An 18,055-nucleotide genomic window follows, 5' to 3' on the forward strand; every position below is an offset into this window, starting at 1 on the left:
CAGAAATTCACACTTGGCCTCACTGCACATTTAATGTTGTCGATCATAAAGTGAAGTTTGGCCAGAAAGACTGGACCTGGTCTTGTAGGGACCATATGATCACATTCAGCAGCACAGAAGGGAGAGAAGGGAGATTCATCCGATAAGATCTCAGGGCTCTAGGAAGCCAACAGCATCATTACCCTCCGCTTTCTCTTAGGCTATGTGCACACGTTGTGGATTTTGCTGCGGATCTGCACTGTTTTCCATGCGTTGCACAGTACCATGTAAACATGTGGGAAAAAAAATACGCAGTGCACATGCTGCGGAAAAAAATGGACAGAAAAGCAGCGGTGTTTTTTCCGCAGCATGTCAATTCTTTGTGCGGATTCCGCAGCGGTTTACACCTGCTCCTCAATAGGAATCCGCAGGTGTAAAACTGCAAGTGGAATCCGCACAAAAACCGCAGGTAATCCACAGTGCAGTTTACCTGCGGATTTTGCAAAAACAGTGCGGACAAATCCGCCCACCAATCCGCAACGTATGCACATAGCCTTTCAGGTCCATCATAATATTGTTCTTCAAGTGATTTTCTACCTTGTCAGCACATTCTACGTACGCTGTAATTTGGCTTTATAGTTTACAGATCTGGGCAGGTAACGGTCAGCATCTTCTAATGTGAAGGACAGAATGGCTAATGAAATCAATTATTAAACCTTATATTAGTCAGTTCAGATATGGTGTACCAAGATGGTGACTGTGTCTTCAGACAACACCCTGGAAGGAATCCTTGGAATGCAGAAGCTAAGATACTGGATACCATATATGGAGGTGAAGTTGAAATGGACCTATCATAGACTGACACTGGCTCCTCAGAAGATTGTGTGACACCATTTCCTGTCTCTTTGTCTTGAGAATAAAACTTCAGTTGTGGGCAAGCCTTTGCTGAGGAAGGAGTATACATCTAACTCTGTGCTCGGTGTGACTCTTTAGGAGCGCACTCGGCCTATATTGGGTCAGGTACAAGCAATCATACAGATCTCACTTTAAGGGATCACCCTCACACTAATACCAGGGGGTAGGTGGATCCTCCATGTTGTAAGTTCTATAGAAAAGGGCTTTCAATGCCCCAAAGTCATTTGAACAGTTTTGGGTGGAGGAGAATGTTGTAGTCTAGAGGCAAAATGGTGATAATGGTAATACGGCCGGACTACACCACCGATAAAGCAGCCACAGCCGGTGATGAGAAGAATCTGTGACCTCTCTGCATTTAGTGGTTACTACTCACCTGGGTAACCATATGTGGGAATCTCTTTACACCACTCATCCCCCCTCACATATGTCTCTGTAGTATTAATATGGGTCAGATCTTCACCCTGAAACAAATATTATAAAAGTCACCGACAGATGGAGAAGTCCCATCTATGATCAGCTCTAATCCTGCCATCTCCACCGTTCTCATTACACAAGTATAAAACATATAATACTGGTGGATAAAACAAGACTGAGCACAAGACCTTCACCGGCGTCTACACATCATAGGGGAGATCTCCTGACACCTTCTCTCCATCTACCTGATGATCCTGAGGAGCATTGGGATCTTCTTGGTTACAGTCCTGTGGAAGAAGAGGAGGGGGACATCTCTCTGGTGTTGTCCTCTTACTGGATAGATCTGGAGGAAACACATACAGGGAGTGAATTCATTCTTTACATACAGATAATTATAGGCCGTGTGTATTTAGTCCTGTCTATTACCAGGAGATGTGAGGGGCTGGGGAACCTCCATTATGACGTTCTTGTACAGATCTCTGTGTCCTTCTAAATACTCCCACTCCTCCATGGAGAAATACACAGCGACATCCTGACACCTTATAGGAACCTGACACATACAATGATACCGTCATCCCCCCGATCCCTTCATAGTGTTACTGTATAATGTCCCAGCATTCCCAGCAGTGTCACCTCTCCAGTCAGCAGCTCAATGATCTTGTAGGTGAGTTCTAGGATCTTCTGGTCATTGATGTCCTCATGGATCAGGGGGTGAGGTGGAGGCCCCGTGATTGGGCTCAGGGGTCTTCCCCATCCCTCAGACACAGGGTCCTGACAGCGATCACTAGAGGTCTTCTTCACCACTGTGTAATCCTGGTAATGGAGAGACACATTAATAAATCTCACTACAGACATCTCCAGAGTCCTCACCTCTCCAGTTCTGTCCATCTGTTATTCCCATAGATAAGAATGATGTAATGTGACGTCATCAGAATCTCTCACCTCTCCAGTAAGCCGGAAGAGGATCTCTAGGGTGAGGTGTAATATCCTCTCCGCCATCTTGTCTCTGTCCATATCCATCTGTGATGGGTAAATCAGGAAAATTCTCTTTTGTAGAAGATCTTCACTGAGAGGATCCGATATTGTAGAGACCTGAATGAGAAGATGAGCCGATGGAACATCATAAGAATCCTGTGTAATAATACGATTACTGGAGATAATAAGGGAAACATATGAGGAGATTTATTATCTTACAGTATTTAGTTTCCTTCTTTACATCTACTAATAAATCCTATATATTTAGGCCACAGACAACAAGCAGTTTCTTCCTCGGAGTCGGCAGCTGAATACGTTTCTCATAGACTCATCTTCCATAACGCTAATTCTCGTCTCATTTACCGACCCTGGAATCGGCATTAGCAATACTGCAGCTCTAGAGACATATTTGGCCAGAGTCGGTCACTGACTCCATCACCACCGGCCTCTATATGAAGGTTTCCCGTCTTCCCCGCACTGGGATCTTCTATCACGTTAGATCTCCGCTCTGATTCACACACACAAGTTTGAGGCTTTTAGAAAAGCTTTTTTGTTTCCACAATCAACGCGGACAGAAATGATCTGATACCAAAGTCTCCATGTACAGTGATTTATGGGGGTTTATTTCTGGCCTTAGGCTTTGCTATATTACAAGAAAAATACCAGAAAAAAAAAACAGATATTGAAAATTTTCTAAAGAAAATTGGCTCCAACAATTCTTGTAATTTCCCGATATCTTCCCTCCGACTATCAACCACATTTGGACCCTTCCGACGGAACCTGAAAACCCACCTCTTCAGGAAAGTCTACAGCCTGCACTGACTCTGCTGCCTCTCCAACACCGGAGCTGCTGTAACCCCCCAACCTATTGTCTCCTTCCCCACCATCCTGTAGAATGTAACCCCAACAAGGGCAGGGTCCTCGCCCCTCTGTATCAGTCTGTGATTGTTAGTTTACTGTAAGTGATATCTGTAATTTGTATGTAACCCCTCCTCATGTACAGCACCATGGAATCAATGGTGACATATAAATAATAATAGTATATGGGCACTGGACTATGGGATGCAGGATGTGTGATGATCTCCCGCTTCGACTACTGCAACATCCTTTTCTGTGAGCTACCTGATAAAACCCTTGCACCTCTCCAGTCCATCCTTAACTCTGCTGCCCGACTAATTCATCTCTCTCCTCGCTACTCCTCCGCTTCTCCCCTCTGCAAATCTCTTCACTGGCGACCATTCCCTCTTGACTTGTCAATGTATGGTTTGGTCTAGTAGCCCATTTATCATCAGATTGTCCTGGTTCCTCGACATCTGACGCAGACCTTGTTAATCCAGACGACATCTGAGCCGGCATTACTCTCTTTGCTCGTGACCCTCTCATGTTTATTGAGGTAGGCACCATAGTGTTATGGACCACTACTGGTATATTATGTCCAACAGGGCAGAGCCACGATTTGAACCCCAGTCTCCCACATTGGTGGCTGTGATTTTACTAAATGCGGCACATGTATTGCCGGCTTCTATTATATCTTTTACCGAATGTTACCGACTTTTTCCTATCTTAAGAAAAATGCTCGTGTTACCGATCATGAATCCAATTGTACCATATTAGTGCCAAATTTATGTTTGGTGATCGTTTTCTGAACATATTTGCTCATCTCTAATTATGGCCACCACAACTTGCTACACAATATAAAAAACCCCAATCAGTATGGAGGAATTTACAGTCCACCACAACCCCAGTATAATGGCCCCTAACAGCCACACATTCAGTATGAGAGTCCCAACAGCTCTTCTCTTAATATGATGCCCCCACAATTCCTGATATTTAAAAATAGGGATTTTTGTGTACTCACCGTAAAATCCTTTTCTCCGAGCCAAGCATTGGGGGACACAGGACTATGGGTGTTATGCTGCTGCCACTAGGAGGACACTAAGTTATCACATAAAGAATAGCTCCTCCCTTGCAGTATACACCCTCCTGCTGGTTCTAAGTGAACCAGTTCGGTAACAAAGCAGTAGGAGCTTAACGTTTAACAAGAATGAACTATGTCAAAACCAAGTCAACACAGAAAAACCAAAGCCAATAGGCTAACAGGGTGGGTGCTGTGTCCCCCAATGATTGGCTCTGAGAAAAGAATTTTACGGTGAGTACACAAAAATCCCTATTTCTCCTATGCCTCATTGGGGGACACAGGACCATGGAACATCCTAAAGCAGTCCCTGGGAGGGAAACAATCCACTACAATTGCTCCTTGTACCCACAAGTTACAGATGCGGCACTGCCGCCTGCAAAATTCGTCTGCCGATGGACACATCTGCGGAGGCCTGAGAATAGACATGGTAATGTTTCATAAACATATGCAGGCTGGACCAAGTCGCAGCTCTGCAGACTTATGCTGCCGATGCTTGGTGCCGGGTGGCCCAAGACGCACCCACTGACTGAGTAGAATGAGCCTTAATCCCTGCTGGGACGGAGTGACCTCTGACTCGGTAGGACTCCTGGATAGCTGAACGAATACACTTGGCTATCGTAGCTTTGGAAGCGGCTAGACCTTTCCTTGGCCCTTCTGGGAGCACAAACAGGGCATCTGACCTACGGAAAGATGTCGTCCTCGAGACGTATCTCATAAGAGCTCTCACCAAGTCCAGTGTGTGAAGAGCCTTCTCGGTGCGATGTACTGGTGCCGGGTAAAGTGAAGGCAAGACAATTTCCTCATTGAGGTGGAAAGATGAGACAACTTTTGGTAGAAAAGACAGGGATGTTCTCAGAACCACCTTATCTTGATGAAAAATGAGGAAAGGAACTTGGCAAGACAAAGCCGCCAGTTCTGAGACTCGTCGGATGGACGTGACCGCAACCAGGAAGGCAACTTTCCATGACAGAAAAGACAGGGAAACGTCCTGCAGAGGTTCAAAAGGAGCCTCCTGCAAGACTCCCGAGGACCAAATTAAGGTCCCATGGTTCCAAAGGCATCTTACAGGGCGGCACCACATGGGAGAGTCCCTGAATGAACGTCTTCACCTGTAATCTGTTGGCAATTTTACATTGAAACAGGACTAACAAGGCTGAAATCTGCACTTTGAGAGAACTAAGGGCGAGACCTAAGCCCAAACCCGGAATTCGAGGATGGAAGGAATGGAAAATTCAAGAGGAGAGCGTCCTCGGTCCTTGCACCAAGAGAAGGTCTTCCAAATGCGATGATATATACGTATAGACGTAGGCTTTCTAGCACTGATCATGGTAGAAATAACTTTCTGAGAGAAGCCTGCCTGTGTCAGCACCCAGGACTCAACGGCCACGCCGTCAAACACAGGGCCTCGGAGTTCTGGTGGTAAATGGAGCCCTGGGATAACAGGTCTGTGCGATTCGGTAATCGCCAGGGGACATCGGCAACTAGTTGAACTAGTTCGGCATACCAGGCCCTGCGCGGCCAATCTGGTGCAATCAGGATTACTGGTATCCTCTCCGCTGTGATCTTCTTGATGACTCTCGGCAGCAAGGGAAGCGGGGGAAATATGTACGGAAGCTGGAACTGATGCAACGAGTGAACGAGTGCATCTGCCTCGATGGCTGCCAGATCGTGGGACCGACCTATGAAGTTGGGAACCTTGGAATTTAGCCGTGAGGCCATCAGATCCACGTCCGGGGTTCCCCAACGACAGCAGATCTGGTGGAAGATCTCCGGATGGAGAGACCAGTCTCTGGTGTCGAGACCTTGATGGCTGAGGAAATCTGCCTCCCAATTTTCCACTCCCGGGATGTGACCTGCTGATATCATTGAGCGGTTTTCCTCAGCCCAACGAAGAATGTGGCCTACCTCGGTCATGGCTGCCTTGCTGCGTGTTCCCCCCTGCTGGTTGATGTATGCCACTGCCGTGGCATTGTCGGACTAAATCCTGATGGGAAGACCCGTCAGGAAGGGGTGGTATTGAAGAAGAGCCAGCCTGATTGCCCGTATTTCCAGGATGTTGATGGGCAGGCGAGCTTCCTGAAGAGACCAGCGGCCCTGAGCAGTGTGATGGTGGAACACTGCTCCAGCCCAGAAGACTGGCATCTGTTGTCACAACTAGCCAATGTACTGGGAGAAAAGACTTCCCTTGATTCAGGGAGGACTTCAAAGTCCAACACCTGAGAGACTGTCTGACTCGCTGGGGAAGGAAAAAACGACGATCGAGAGATAACAGGTTCCTGTCCCACACAGCCAGGAAAGCATGTTGTAAGGGGCGGAGGTGTAGTTGAGCGAATAAGACCGCCTCCTTAGCTGCTACCATCCTGCCGAGGACTCTCATACTGAAACAAAGAGAGTGAGAATGAGGTTGGGAAAGCTTCTGAGCTTCCCGCTGTAAGGGTATGTGTCCACGTTCAGGTTTGCTTCAGGCTTTGGTCAGGATTTTATGCAGGTAAAATCCTGACCAAAAATGCACCTGAGGTCACTGACAGGTCACCTGCGGTGTTCCTGCGTGTTTTGCTCATAGTAGCAACATGCTCATGCTGCGTTCTGAAAAAACGCACCACATGTGCGTTTTTGCAGGAAAAACGCATGCGTTTTTTAATGCACAGTGGAGACGGGATTTCATTAAATCCCCTCCACTATGCTGTAACATCTGGATGCTGCGTTTTTGACGCTGCGTCAAAAACGCAGCGTTTCCTGAACGTAGACACATACCCTAAGACTAAGATCTTTTCCGGGGAAGAAGTACTAACCCCCGGGACAAGTCCAGTATCATCCCTAGAAAGGAAATTCGCTGAGCCAGTACTGGGGAAGATTTTTTGAAGTTTATCTTCCAACCCAGGCGAGAAAGATTATCTATTGTGATGTTCACGGCCTCCTTGCAGGTGTGGAAAGAGGGGCCTTTGATGAGTATATCGTCTAGATACGGTAACACCACCACACCCCTGGTATGAAGGATGGCCACGGAGGCCGCCATGACCTTGGTGAATACCCTGGGAGCGGTGGCGAGGCCGAAGGGCAGAGCAGCAAATTGAAAGTGATATTCCTGAACTGCGAAGCGAAGAAACCTTTGGTGAGAGGTAAAATAGGAATGTGGAGGTACGCGTCCTGGATGTCTATAAATGCCAGGAACTCGCCTTTTTCCATGGAGGCGATGACAGAACAAAGCAATTCCATCCGGAACCGTCGCACCCTGACAAACTTGTTCAGCAGTTTTAGGTCCAGTATGGGCCGTACTGTACCATCCAATGAACAGGTTTGAATAAAAACCTTGAAACCTTTCGCTTTGAGGGATCAGGATAATAACCCCGTCTTCTTTTAGAGAGCTTATGGCCTGGAAGAACTCCGATGCCTTTGCCCTGGGAGGAGAAGACAGGAAGAAGCGATTTGGTGGAAGAGAGGAGAATTTTATCTTGTATCCGGAGGACACTAGGTCATGGACCCATTCTTTGTGAACGAGCGAGAGCCACACGTTGCTGAAGGAAAGCAAGCGGCCGCCTACTTTGAGGGTGTCCTCCGGATACCGCAGGGAGTCATTGTGTGGGAGACCTGCCCGGTCTGGACCCTGACTGCCTAGGCCTGCCTCTCCAAGAAGGGGAAGGTTTGTAAGAGGTTTGAGGACCTCTATCCCTATGTTGTGCCCGGCCAGGTCCAGAAGATGTGGAAGTAGAGGACCAATTTGAGTTGAAGCGAAAAAAATCGGGACCGAGCCTGCTGCTGCTGGTTCCGAAAGGGTCTCTGTTGTGGAAGAAATGTACTCTTCCCTCCAGTGGCGTCGGAAATTAATTGGTCGAGCTTTTCGCCAAAAAGGCGATCGCTCTGATATGGAAGAGAAGTCAATGACTTTTTGGAAGCCGAATCCGCACGCCAGTCCCTGAGCCATAAGGACCTCTGGATGGTGATGGCGTTTGCTGCTGCTTGCGAAGCACAGTTAGCAGCGGTCTAGGGATGCGGTAACTACAAAATCTCCAGCTCTGGCTATCTGACTAGCGAGGTCTGCTATCTCGGGGGAAGATCGGTATCCAGCACCGCTGCAGACAAGACCTCAGCCCAGTGGGTCATAGCCTTAGCGACCCACGTAGCAGCAAAAGATTGGAAGAGTGCGGCCACTGAGGCTTCAAAGGCTGAACGCGCCATATTGTCGATCTGACGATCGGTTGAGTTTTTAATAGAGGCGCCCTCCGAAGAGGATAAAATAGATTTAGTAGCCAGGCGTGATACCGGAGGATCTACCGGGGGAGATTGAGACCAATCTTTTCTTAGATCCTGGGCAAAAGGATATTTTGATTCCATGGGCTTCTGCCCTGTGAATCGTTTATCGGGACGGATCCTGTGAGATTCAACGATTTTCTTAAATTCAGGATGAGTAGGGAATACCCTGTGAGCTCTCTTGGTCCTCTTAAAGGACACATCATGATTCGTTTTAGATAAAGGTTTCTCCTCAAGTTTCAAAGCCTTATTCACTGACTCAGAGAGTCGAGAGTCTCCTGATCGTGATGAAATTCCTGATCTAGTGACGTGGAGCGAGAAATGGAGCTCTCAGAACCCGAATCACGGTGATGGTCTGGGGATGTGGCATGAGTCCTTTTTCTGGAAGGGCGAGAGCCCCTTGGCAAGGTACGACCTCTGGGGTATGAGGGGTTTTGAGGATCGGAAGCGTCGTCCGTAAGAGGAGGAGGGGTTAGAGGAGGGGTCTCGGAACGATTCTAACGCTTTTGCCAGGGATGCCATAGACCAGGTAAGGGAGGTAGCCCACTCAAGGGGACTAGGCTCACTAGGTTCGGTATCAGTAACAGGTGGTTCTTGAAGAGTCACCGATTCACAAGCTGTGCACTATGCAGTATTGTGACCCCGGGGTAATGAGACCTAACAAGAGGTACATGCAGCGAAAAATACAGTGTGGGTTTTCCTAGACTTTTTGTGAGGCCTTGATTGAGACATAGTAGCCTTGAGGAGATCGCTTACTGGCAGGGGAAGGGTTAAGCTAGGTATCTGCAGCTTACCCAGGTCCTGTGTCTTGAGTCCCCAGGGGAGGTCCGCAATGTATGGTCCTTAATCCAGCACCGCTGATAAGGAAAGCTGGAGCAGCGCTGATGATCCCAATATGGCCACCGAGATTTGTGTGAGCGCTTCCCAGGGAATGAGAAGCGATAGAAAAGGTGGGTGGCGGTAATTGCCGGTGGGCGTGGCTAAGCACTCTGGCCTGTATGCGGTTGTGGCCTGCGGCGTCACGACCGCTATTAGTGCCATCCTGAGTGGAGCTCCATTATAGAAAAACACCACCCACGGACCCGGGCTTTTTGCCCAAGAGGTGCGGACCTTCTATACCCCAGGGACCAGGACCCCCCGAGCGCCTGCGCCCCCGCAGTGTACACATGGTAGATGCGGTGGGCCGGTGCTCAATCCATCGTCGCCATAGTCAGGGAGGGGGTGGAGAGCTTATGCCGCCTTGCGTCATCCGCTATATCAGTGGTGATGCAGTGGGGGGCTGCACGGACGCCATACATATTAATGTCCAGCTATGCACCTGGCTCCAGGAGAGGTAGATGGAGGGCTACGCCATGTGGTCGCCTGCTATGGAGGGGGGAGATCGGAATGCAAGGAACCGTCATCCAACGTTGCAGGAAAGGATACGGGAGGAACGCTCCACGTACTTGCCTGTTGGTGGTTAGGGGGAGATCGGAGCCTAGAAAGGGTCCGTCGCCCCCATTCGCTCCGTTAAGGGAAAAAATAGAGTAACAATAGAATAAAAATAAAAACGGTGGGGTGTGAAAGCAGACCCAAGTGCCTCCTACAGACACTAAGCAAGAACTGGTTCACTTAGAGCCAGCAGGAGGGTGTATACTGCAGGGGAGGACAGGGGCGGATTATAAGAGGGTCAATCTGTGCGGTAGCCCAGGGCCCAGTGGTGTGTGGGGGGCCTGGGCTACCGCACAGATTGCCCACCGGCCGCCGCCATCAGGGCATTACTGCATGTGCCCCTGTCAGACTGGCATAGCATCTATGGGCCCGGACCCGGTGGGCAGAGAGAGGGGGCCCGCATCGGGCCCTGTCTCATCTGCTCACCGGGCCCCTACCGGCGCTGCGGCGGTTTCCTATTGACGTGTGGGCGCGCGCCCGCACGTCAATGGTTAAAAACAGCTGCCACCCAATTGGAGGCTGGCAGCTGAAGTCGGCCGCAGGCGCAGCGCACACGGCGCCGGCGTCTGACGTCATTGTCAGTCACCGGCGAGTCCACGCTGCTGGAGGGAGCTCGCCGCCTGGAGCGCTGGTCAGGTGAAGAGAACTTGTTTTTTTTTGCGAACGGCAATCCGGGGGGCCCGGTGCAATATGCTGGAGACACTGGGGGCAATGCTGGAGACACTGGGTGCAATTCTGGAGACACTGGGGGCAATGCTGGAGACACTGGGGCAGATTGCTGGACACACTGGGGGCAATGCTGGAAGACACACTGGGGCAGATGATTGCTGGACATACTGGGGGCAATGCTGGGGGACACACTGGGGCAGATGATTGCTGGACATACTGGGGGCAATGCTGGAGACACTGGGGGCAATGCTGGAGACACTGGGGCAGATTGCTGGACACACTGGGGTAATGCTGGAGGACACACTGGGGCAGATGATTGCTGGAGACACTGGGGGCAATGCTGGGGGACACACTGGAGCAGATGATTGCTGGAGACACTGGGGCAATACTGGAGACACTGGGGCAGATTGCTGGACACTGGGGGCAATGCTGAAGACACTGGGGCAGATTGCTGGACATACTGGGGCAATGCTAGAGACACTGGAGCAAAGCTGGAGACACTGGGGCAGATTGCTGGACACACTGGGGGCAATGATTGCTGGACACACTGGGGGCAATGATGGAGACACTGGGGGCGATGCTGGAGACACTGGAGCAGATTGCTGGACACACTGGGGGCAATGCTGGAGGACACACTGGGGCAGATGATTGCTGGAGACACTGGGGGCAATGCTGGAGACACTGGGGCAGATTGCTGGACACACTGGGGCAGATGATTGCTGGAGACACTGGGGCAATGCTGGAGACACTGGGGCAGATTGCTGGACACTGGGGGCAATGCTGGATACACTGGGGCAGATTGCTGGAGACACTGGGAAAATGCTGGAGACACTGGGGCAGATTGCTGGACACACTGGGGCAGATTGCTGGACACACTGGGGGCAATGCTGGAGGACACACTGGGGCAGATGATTGCTGGACACACTGGGGCAATGCTGGAGACACTGGGGGTAATATGCTGGACACACTGGGGCAGATTATTGAGCACACTGTCTGGGGGCAATGCTGGACATAGGGGCTAATTAAGGGATATTATTACTGCAGTGATGTATTTATTTTATTTTTTGAGTATACTGTTTTAAATGAGGCGGTCCTGTTACTGTGCAGAGTGACACTATGTCGCCTTTTTTTCTTCATGTGGTGTAATGTAGAAGTTGGGAAAAAATAAGTAATGTTTTGCAAGCGGAGCTCGAGATAACTTTTCCTGCAGAGACAAGTCCTGGCCGGAAGAAATGATGGCGGTCTGTGCTGGATGAAAGATGAAGGACTTCACCTAGAGATGTGTTATGAACTGGTGGTTTAGGAGCAACATGGGACGTGCTCTGGAGGAGGTGGTACCTGTACTAACCGCAGTTCCTGAGCTTAGCACAACACTAGAAGTAGCCGTGGGATGTTCCTGTAACTCCCTAGACACCTCGTCACAGCCGGAGGACTAACTACCCCTAAAGATGGAAACAGGAAAGCTATCTTGCCTCAGAGAAAATTCCCAAAGGATAGGCAGCCCCCCACAAATATTGACTGTGAGTGGAGAGGGAAATGACATACGCAGAATGAAACCAGGATGTAGCAAAGGAGGCCAATCTAGCTAGATAGATAGAACAGGACAGAATACTGTGCGGTCAGTATTAAAAACTAGAAAAATCCACCACAGTTTACAAAAATCTCCACACCTGACTAAAGGTGTGGAGGGTAAATCTGCTTCCCAGAGCTTCCAGCTAACTGAATAAATTCATAGTGACAAGCTGGACAAGAAAAAACATAGAATGTGCAGAACGATTAAGTCCACAATATGTGGACAGCAAAAGAACAAGCAAGACTTATCTTTGCTGAACTGGTCAGAATATCAGGGAAATCCAGGCAGAGATGTGAATCCAAGCAGGAACCATTGACAACTGGCACTGGCTGAAGGACAGAGCCAGGCTATATAGCCGAGCCAGAAAGACGATCAGTGGAAGCAGCTGCTGACTGCTAAATCCAAGGAGCAGCAGTTCCACTCAAAACCACCGGAGGGAGCCCAAGAGCAGAACTCACAAAAGTGCCACTTACAACCACCGGAGGGAGCCCAAGAGAGGAATTCACAACAGAGATGTCGCTGGTGAGTCAGTGTGACCTATACACTGACACTATACACTGTATACTATATACAGAGGTCCTGTGTATAATGTCACCAGTGATCTCTGTATTACCTATATATTATATTCAGAGCTCCTGTGTATAATGTCACTGGTGATCACTGTATTACCTCTACACAGACACTGCATACTAAGTACAGATCTCCTGTGTATAATGGCACTTATGGTGATAGTATTGTGTTGTTGTTTTTTTATCACTGATCAGTATTGTAGTATTCATTCACTATGTGGTGGTAATATGTGGTCTGGTCATGATGTTGTGGTATTTGTTCCTTGTATGAACTATTTGGTCACCAAGTGGTGGTAATATGTGGTCTTGACATGGTGCAGTGGTATTTGTTCCTTGTATGTGATATTATTCGATCACTGTGGTTGTAATTTGTGGTCTGGTCATGATGTTGTGGTATTTGTTCCTTGTATGTGCTATTTGGTCACCAAGTGGTGGTAATATGTGGTCTTGACATGGTGCTGTGGTATTTGTTCCTTGTATGTGATATTATTCGATCACTGTGGTTGTAATTTGTGGTCTGGTCATGATGTTGTGGTATTTGTTCCTTGTATGTGATATTGGTCATTTTAAAAATTGAAAAATAAATCCAATTATACCTAAATTGTATTGCATATTTTAATAAATATTTAATAGGTTACAGTAGAGTAGGGCCCGGTCATTTTTCTGGAATAATCTGGTTCAGGTATCACATGACCCCCGTCACATGACCGGGGGGGGGGGGGGGCACAGTGTCTGAACAGCCCGGGGCCCTGGCTTCCCTTAATCCACCCCTGTGGGGAGGACCCGTTCTTTATGTGTTAACTTAGTGTCCTCCAAGTGGAGGCAGCACAACACCCAGGGTCCTGTGTCCCCCGGTGAGGAGTAGGAGAAAAAAACCCACAGTCTACTCAGCCAACCCGGTTCCTGAGGAGCGCTGCTCTGGTCTGTGCGGTGTGAGTACTGAGGCTCCGTACTACAGGTGTGATGTAGTGACGTCATTGTGTCCGCAGTGCACGGAGTCTCAGACTCAGAAGTGAAGGCTGAATGGTGGATCAGGAGCTTTCCACTCCCTGATTCACTAAGGATTGGAAACATGGTGCAGGATGGAGATAGATAGGGCAGGCTCATGGGACAGAATGGCACATCACAAGGGGACAGAATAGGGGAACATATGGCTGGAGCCAGGAATGAGACACACACAGGGGCCATGATTGGGGATATTATTACCATAGGGGCTAATTAAGGGATTTTATTACTGCAGTGATGTATGTATTTTATTTTTTGAGGATACGGTTTTAAATGGGGGAGCGGTCCTGTTACTTTGCAGAGCGAAACTGTCGCTTTTTTTCTTCATCTGTTGTAGTTTAGAATTTGGGAAAAAATAAGTAATGTGTTCTGCAAGCGGTGCACTAGATAACTGTTATTTCCTGCAGAAACGAGCCCTGGCTGGATGAAGTGACAGTGGTCTGTGCTGGATGAAGATTAAAAGCAAAGATGAAGGACTTCACCTAGAGATGTCACTGCTGAGTCAGTGTTACCTGTACACTGATGCTATACACTGTATACTATATACAGCGGTCCTGTGTACAATGTCACCAGTGATTACTGTATTACCTTTATATTATACACTATATACAGAGCTCCTGTGTATAATGTCACCGGTGACCACTGTATTACCTGTACACAGACACTGCATACTAAGTACAGATCTCCTGTGACTACTGGCACTTATGGTGATATTAGTATTGTTTTTTTATTACTGATCAGTATTGTAGTATTTAGTCACTATGTGGTGGTAATATGTTGTCTGGCCATAGTGTGGCGGTATTTGTTCTTTGTATGTGCTATTATTTGGTCACTATGTAGTGGTAATATGTGGTCTGGCCATGGTGTGGTGGTATTTGTTCCTTGTATGTGCTATTATTTGGTCACTATGTGGTGGTAATATGTGGTCTGGTCATGGTGTGGTGGTGTTTGTTCCCTGTATGTGGTATTATTGGTGATCTTATGGTGGTAATATGTGATCTGGACATGGTGTGGTGGTATTTGTTCCTTGTATATGCTATTATGTGGTCACTATGTGGTGGTAATATGGTGTCTGGTCATGGTGCGGTGGTATTTGTCCCCTTTATGTGGTATTGGTCATTTTAAAAATTGAAAAATAAATAAAAATATACCTAAATTTTATTGGATATTTTAACAAATGTTTAATAGAGGACGCTGAATCAGAACTCTTTAAACATCCATCTTACATATACATATGATGTCAGGAAGGTCAACTTTTTGGACATTAGTTTTGATGTTGACCATGCTGGACATATCGTAAACCGACATCTGTGAACGCACTGATTTATGCGTCCTCTGCTCACAATCCTTCCACAATTAGGGTGTCCCGGTCAGACAGTTCCTTAGGATGAGGCGGATCTGTTCATCTGATGCCAAATTTGAAAAACGGGCCTCTGATTTAAAATCCCGGTTTGCTGCATGTGGTTATTCTAACCGGTGCATCAGGCAGGGATATCAGAGAGCGAGGGCAACTCCACGGGGCGATCTTTTGAAACCTTCCAGAGCTCGACCAAGTATAGTGAAACACTGACCTATAAGGTTTATATCTACGTTGAACAATGAATGGGAGGATATGAGGCAGATCCTTAAAAAAACATTGGCCTATTTTGAGTACTGAACCCTCCCTGGGAGTAACTCTTGGCGATTATCCCTCTATGACTGCAAGGAGATCGAAAAATCTCGAAAGACCTCCTAGTGAGTAGTCATTATATTCCTACTTCTAACCATCCATTTGGCTCCAGAGGTCCAACACTTGGTTCCATACCATGCGGTCGCTGTCTTGCCTGCACAAATGTCCTACGTTGTACCACGTTTAGCTCTTCCGATGGTAAGAAACAATTTAATATCAGACATCGGATATCGTGCAGTAGCATGGATGTCATCTATTATGCGACTTGCGGGTGTTCTAAAATCTACATAGGACTTACATCGAGAGAATTGAGAGTACGTGTGCGTGAGCAAGTGCAGGACATTTGTGCGGCCAAGACAGCGACCGATATTACCCTCCTCAAAACTATCCCACGTCATTTTAGACAGCACCATAATAGTGAACCATCTTCGTTCAGGGTGAGAGGGATTGATATCATCCATTTAGGGATCGGGGGGTGATTATTAAAAAAAAACTCTGGCCCAAGTAGAAGCCAAATGGATTGTGTTATTGGATACCGTGACCCCTAGGGGTCTAAATGAGTCATTGTCATTTGCATCCTTTTTATGATTTATTGTAATATGGGATTAACCCCTAATGTGTTTCCGCTCTCCTGGGATTCCTATTATGTGTTCCCAATTATGGTGGTTGTTGTTTTTATTTTAGTTATATTTTAATTGTTTTTAATATATATTTTTTTTTATTTTGCTTATAATGTTTGCAGCGGGACTTATTTTGTGGTCCACTTTACATCTACTATGGACGTTGGAAGTATGGACTCATCTTTTATCTGATCACCTATTCAAGTGGCTGATGACGCTATCAACAATCGCATAACTATATACAGTATATGAGACTTATGTATTTCTAATTATAATACTTTCCATCTACTTATTGTTCGGGCTAGCGGAATGCACCAAATAATTAAATAGATAGAATAAGGTGCGTTCGCAGCCCGGGGTCCACCGTACAGAGATGGAACCTGCTGCTAAGTAATGACGGACTATATGGCGGTACAATGAGGATACACACATGGGTTAACTTCACCCTGTATGAAGAAAGCGAACCCTGTTACGTCACAGGGTCGCGGTACCGCACAGAGAGCACAAGCAAGGAATCACAACTCACATGTGCCCCCCCAACATGTGAGTGTGAGCCATGTCGAGCACCGACCGACGATAGGGTTGGGGCACTACCAGTTGTTCCACCACCTCATCCCGGATTTTATCAACCCTGTACAGTAACTCCTGGTTGATCATCATCCGGGGAAACTCCTTTTCTGCACCAGGTTGTTGTGCCACCCCATTCACCTCAATTACTCTTTCCCTTGCCCGGGTCAGAGTGGGATCCTGGAGCTGGGCAGTCCCGAACTTACCAGGTGACACCTCCAGCTCAGGAATTGGTGGATTCTCCTCCACTTCTCCTGCCAATACCTCTAGGGGAAACCTGTCGGGATTACACACTGTCCCTATGGTGGCGACCCCTACGGCAGGTATCCCTGACTCGGGATCTTCGGGTTCTGCACCCGGAATGATTTTTACCCTGAGAGGGTTAACTTTGGTCTCCCAGAGGGACCAGAACAGGGGCAAGTCTCTACCCATCACAGTCCCATACAGAAGAGTCTTTACCACTCCCACCACATGTTTTATGTCTACTCATGGGGTGGAGAACGTGACCTCCGCAGTCGGGTACTCTCAGAGGTCCCCATGTATGCACACTACCCCATCTTCCATCCATTAGGACTGTCCCCAGCAACCAGGGAACCGTGTACCAGGGTCACCAAGCTCCGAGTCCAAGAGAGCATCCGTCTGGTACCCGTTAACGAGTACTCTGCACAGCTGAGGTTCGGTACCGGCAGGGTCTGTAGTGGCAATGCAGACTGGCTGGGCATACATAGACACCCGGCGGGTATACCCGCAGTCCATGGGTTCTGTTTTAGGGGGCAATTGGCAACCACATGTCCAGGTTGTTGGCATCGCCAACACGTAATGACTGTGGCACGAGGTAACCTTGGGGCCAGTTTAGGGGACACAGGTCTGTGGTCACTCTCTTTCCGAGACCTCCCCTCAGCACGGGCTCGGTCCAGTTTTGTCCCAGTGGAGGGTCGTGGACTTTTCTCAGACCCCTGAGCTGGCGGAGCCTTACGTGACAGCCGAAGCAGAGCAGTGTCCCGTATAAAGTCCTGGGTGGCCTTATATCGCTCTATTAGACCTACAACCTGGTCTAGGGTACCCGGATCCCCTTGACCCACCCAACGTTGTACAGGTCCTTCTCAAAAAATTAGCATATAGTGTTAAATTTCATTATTTACCATAATGTAATGATTACAATTAAACTTTCATATATTATAGATTCATTATCCACCAACTGAAATTTGTCAGGTCTTTTATTGTTTTAATACTGATGATTTTGGCATACAACTCCTGATAACCCAAAAAACCTGTCTCAATAAATTAGCATATCAAGAAAAGGTTCTCTAAACGACCTATTACCCTAATCTTCTGAATCAACTAATTAACTCTAAACACATGCAAAAGATACCTGAGGCTTTTAAAAACTCCCTGCCTGGTTCATTACTCAAAACCCCCATCATGGGTAAGACTAGCGACCTGACAGATGTCAAGAAGGCCATCATTGACACCCTCAAGCAAGAGGGTAAGACCCAGAAAGAA

The 18,055-nt window shown here is 47.9% G+C and overlaps 1 protein-coding gene across 1 annotated transcript in view; it reads right to left on the reverse strand.

The window, feature by feature from the left end:
* Positions 1-1,508: 1,508 nt before the first annotated feature.
* LOC143767136 (gastrula zinc finger protein XlCGF66.1-like) overlaps positions 1,509-18,055 on the reverse strand; it is a 33,212-nt gene continuing 16,665 nt past the window's right edge. Inside the window, exons 2-5 of the mRNA XM_077255160.1 lie at positions 2,251-2,400; positions 1,942-2,121; positions 1,735-1,858; positions 1,509-1,651 (exon numbers count right to left, since the gene is read on the reverse strand). Coding sequence (XP_077111275.1) covers positions 1,509-1,651; positions 1,735-1,858; positions 1,942-2,121; positions 2,251-2,328 — 525 coding nt within the window. The 5' untranslated portion in view covers positions 2,329-2,400. The remainder of the gene's footprint in view (positions 1,652-1,734; positions 1,859-1,941; positions 2,122-2,250; positions 2,401-18,055) is intronic.

The sequence above is a fragment of the Ranitomeya variabilis genome, chromosome 4 (assembly GCF_051348905.1).
Source record: "Ranitomeya variabilis isolate aRanVar5 chromosome 4, aRanVar5.hap1, whole genome shotgun sequence".
Lineage (NCBI taxonomy): Eukaryota > Metazoa > Chordata > Amphibia > Anura > Dendrobatidae > Ranitomeya > Ranitomeya variabilis.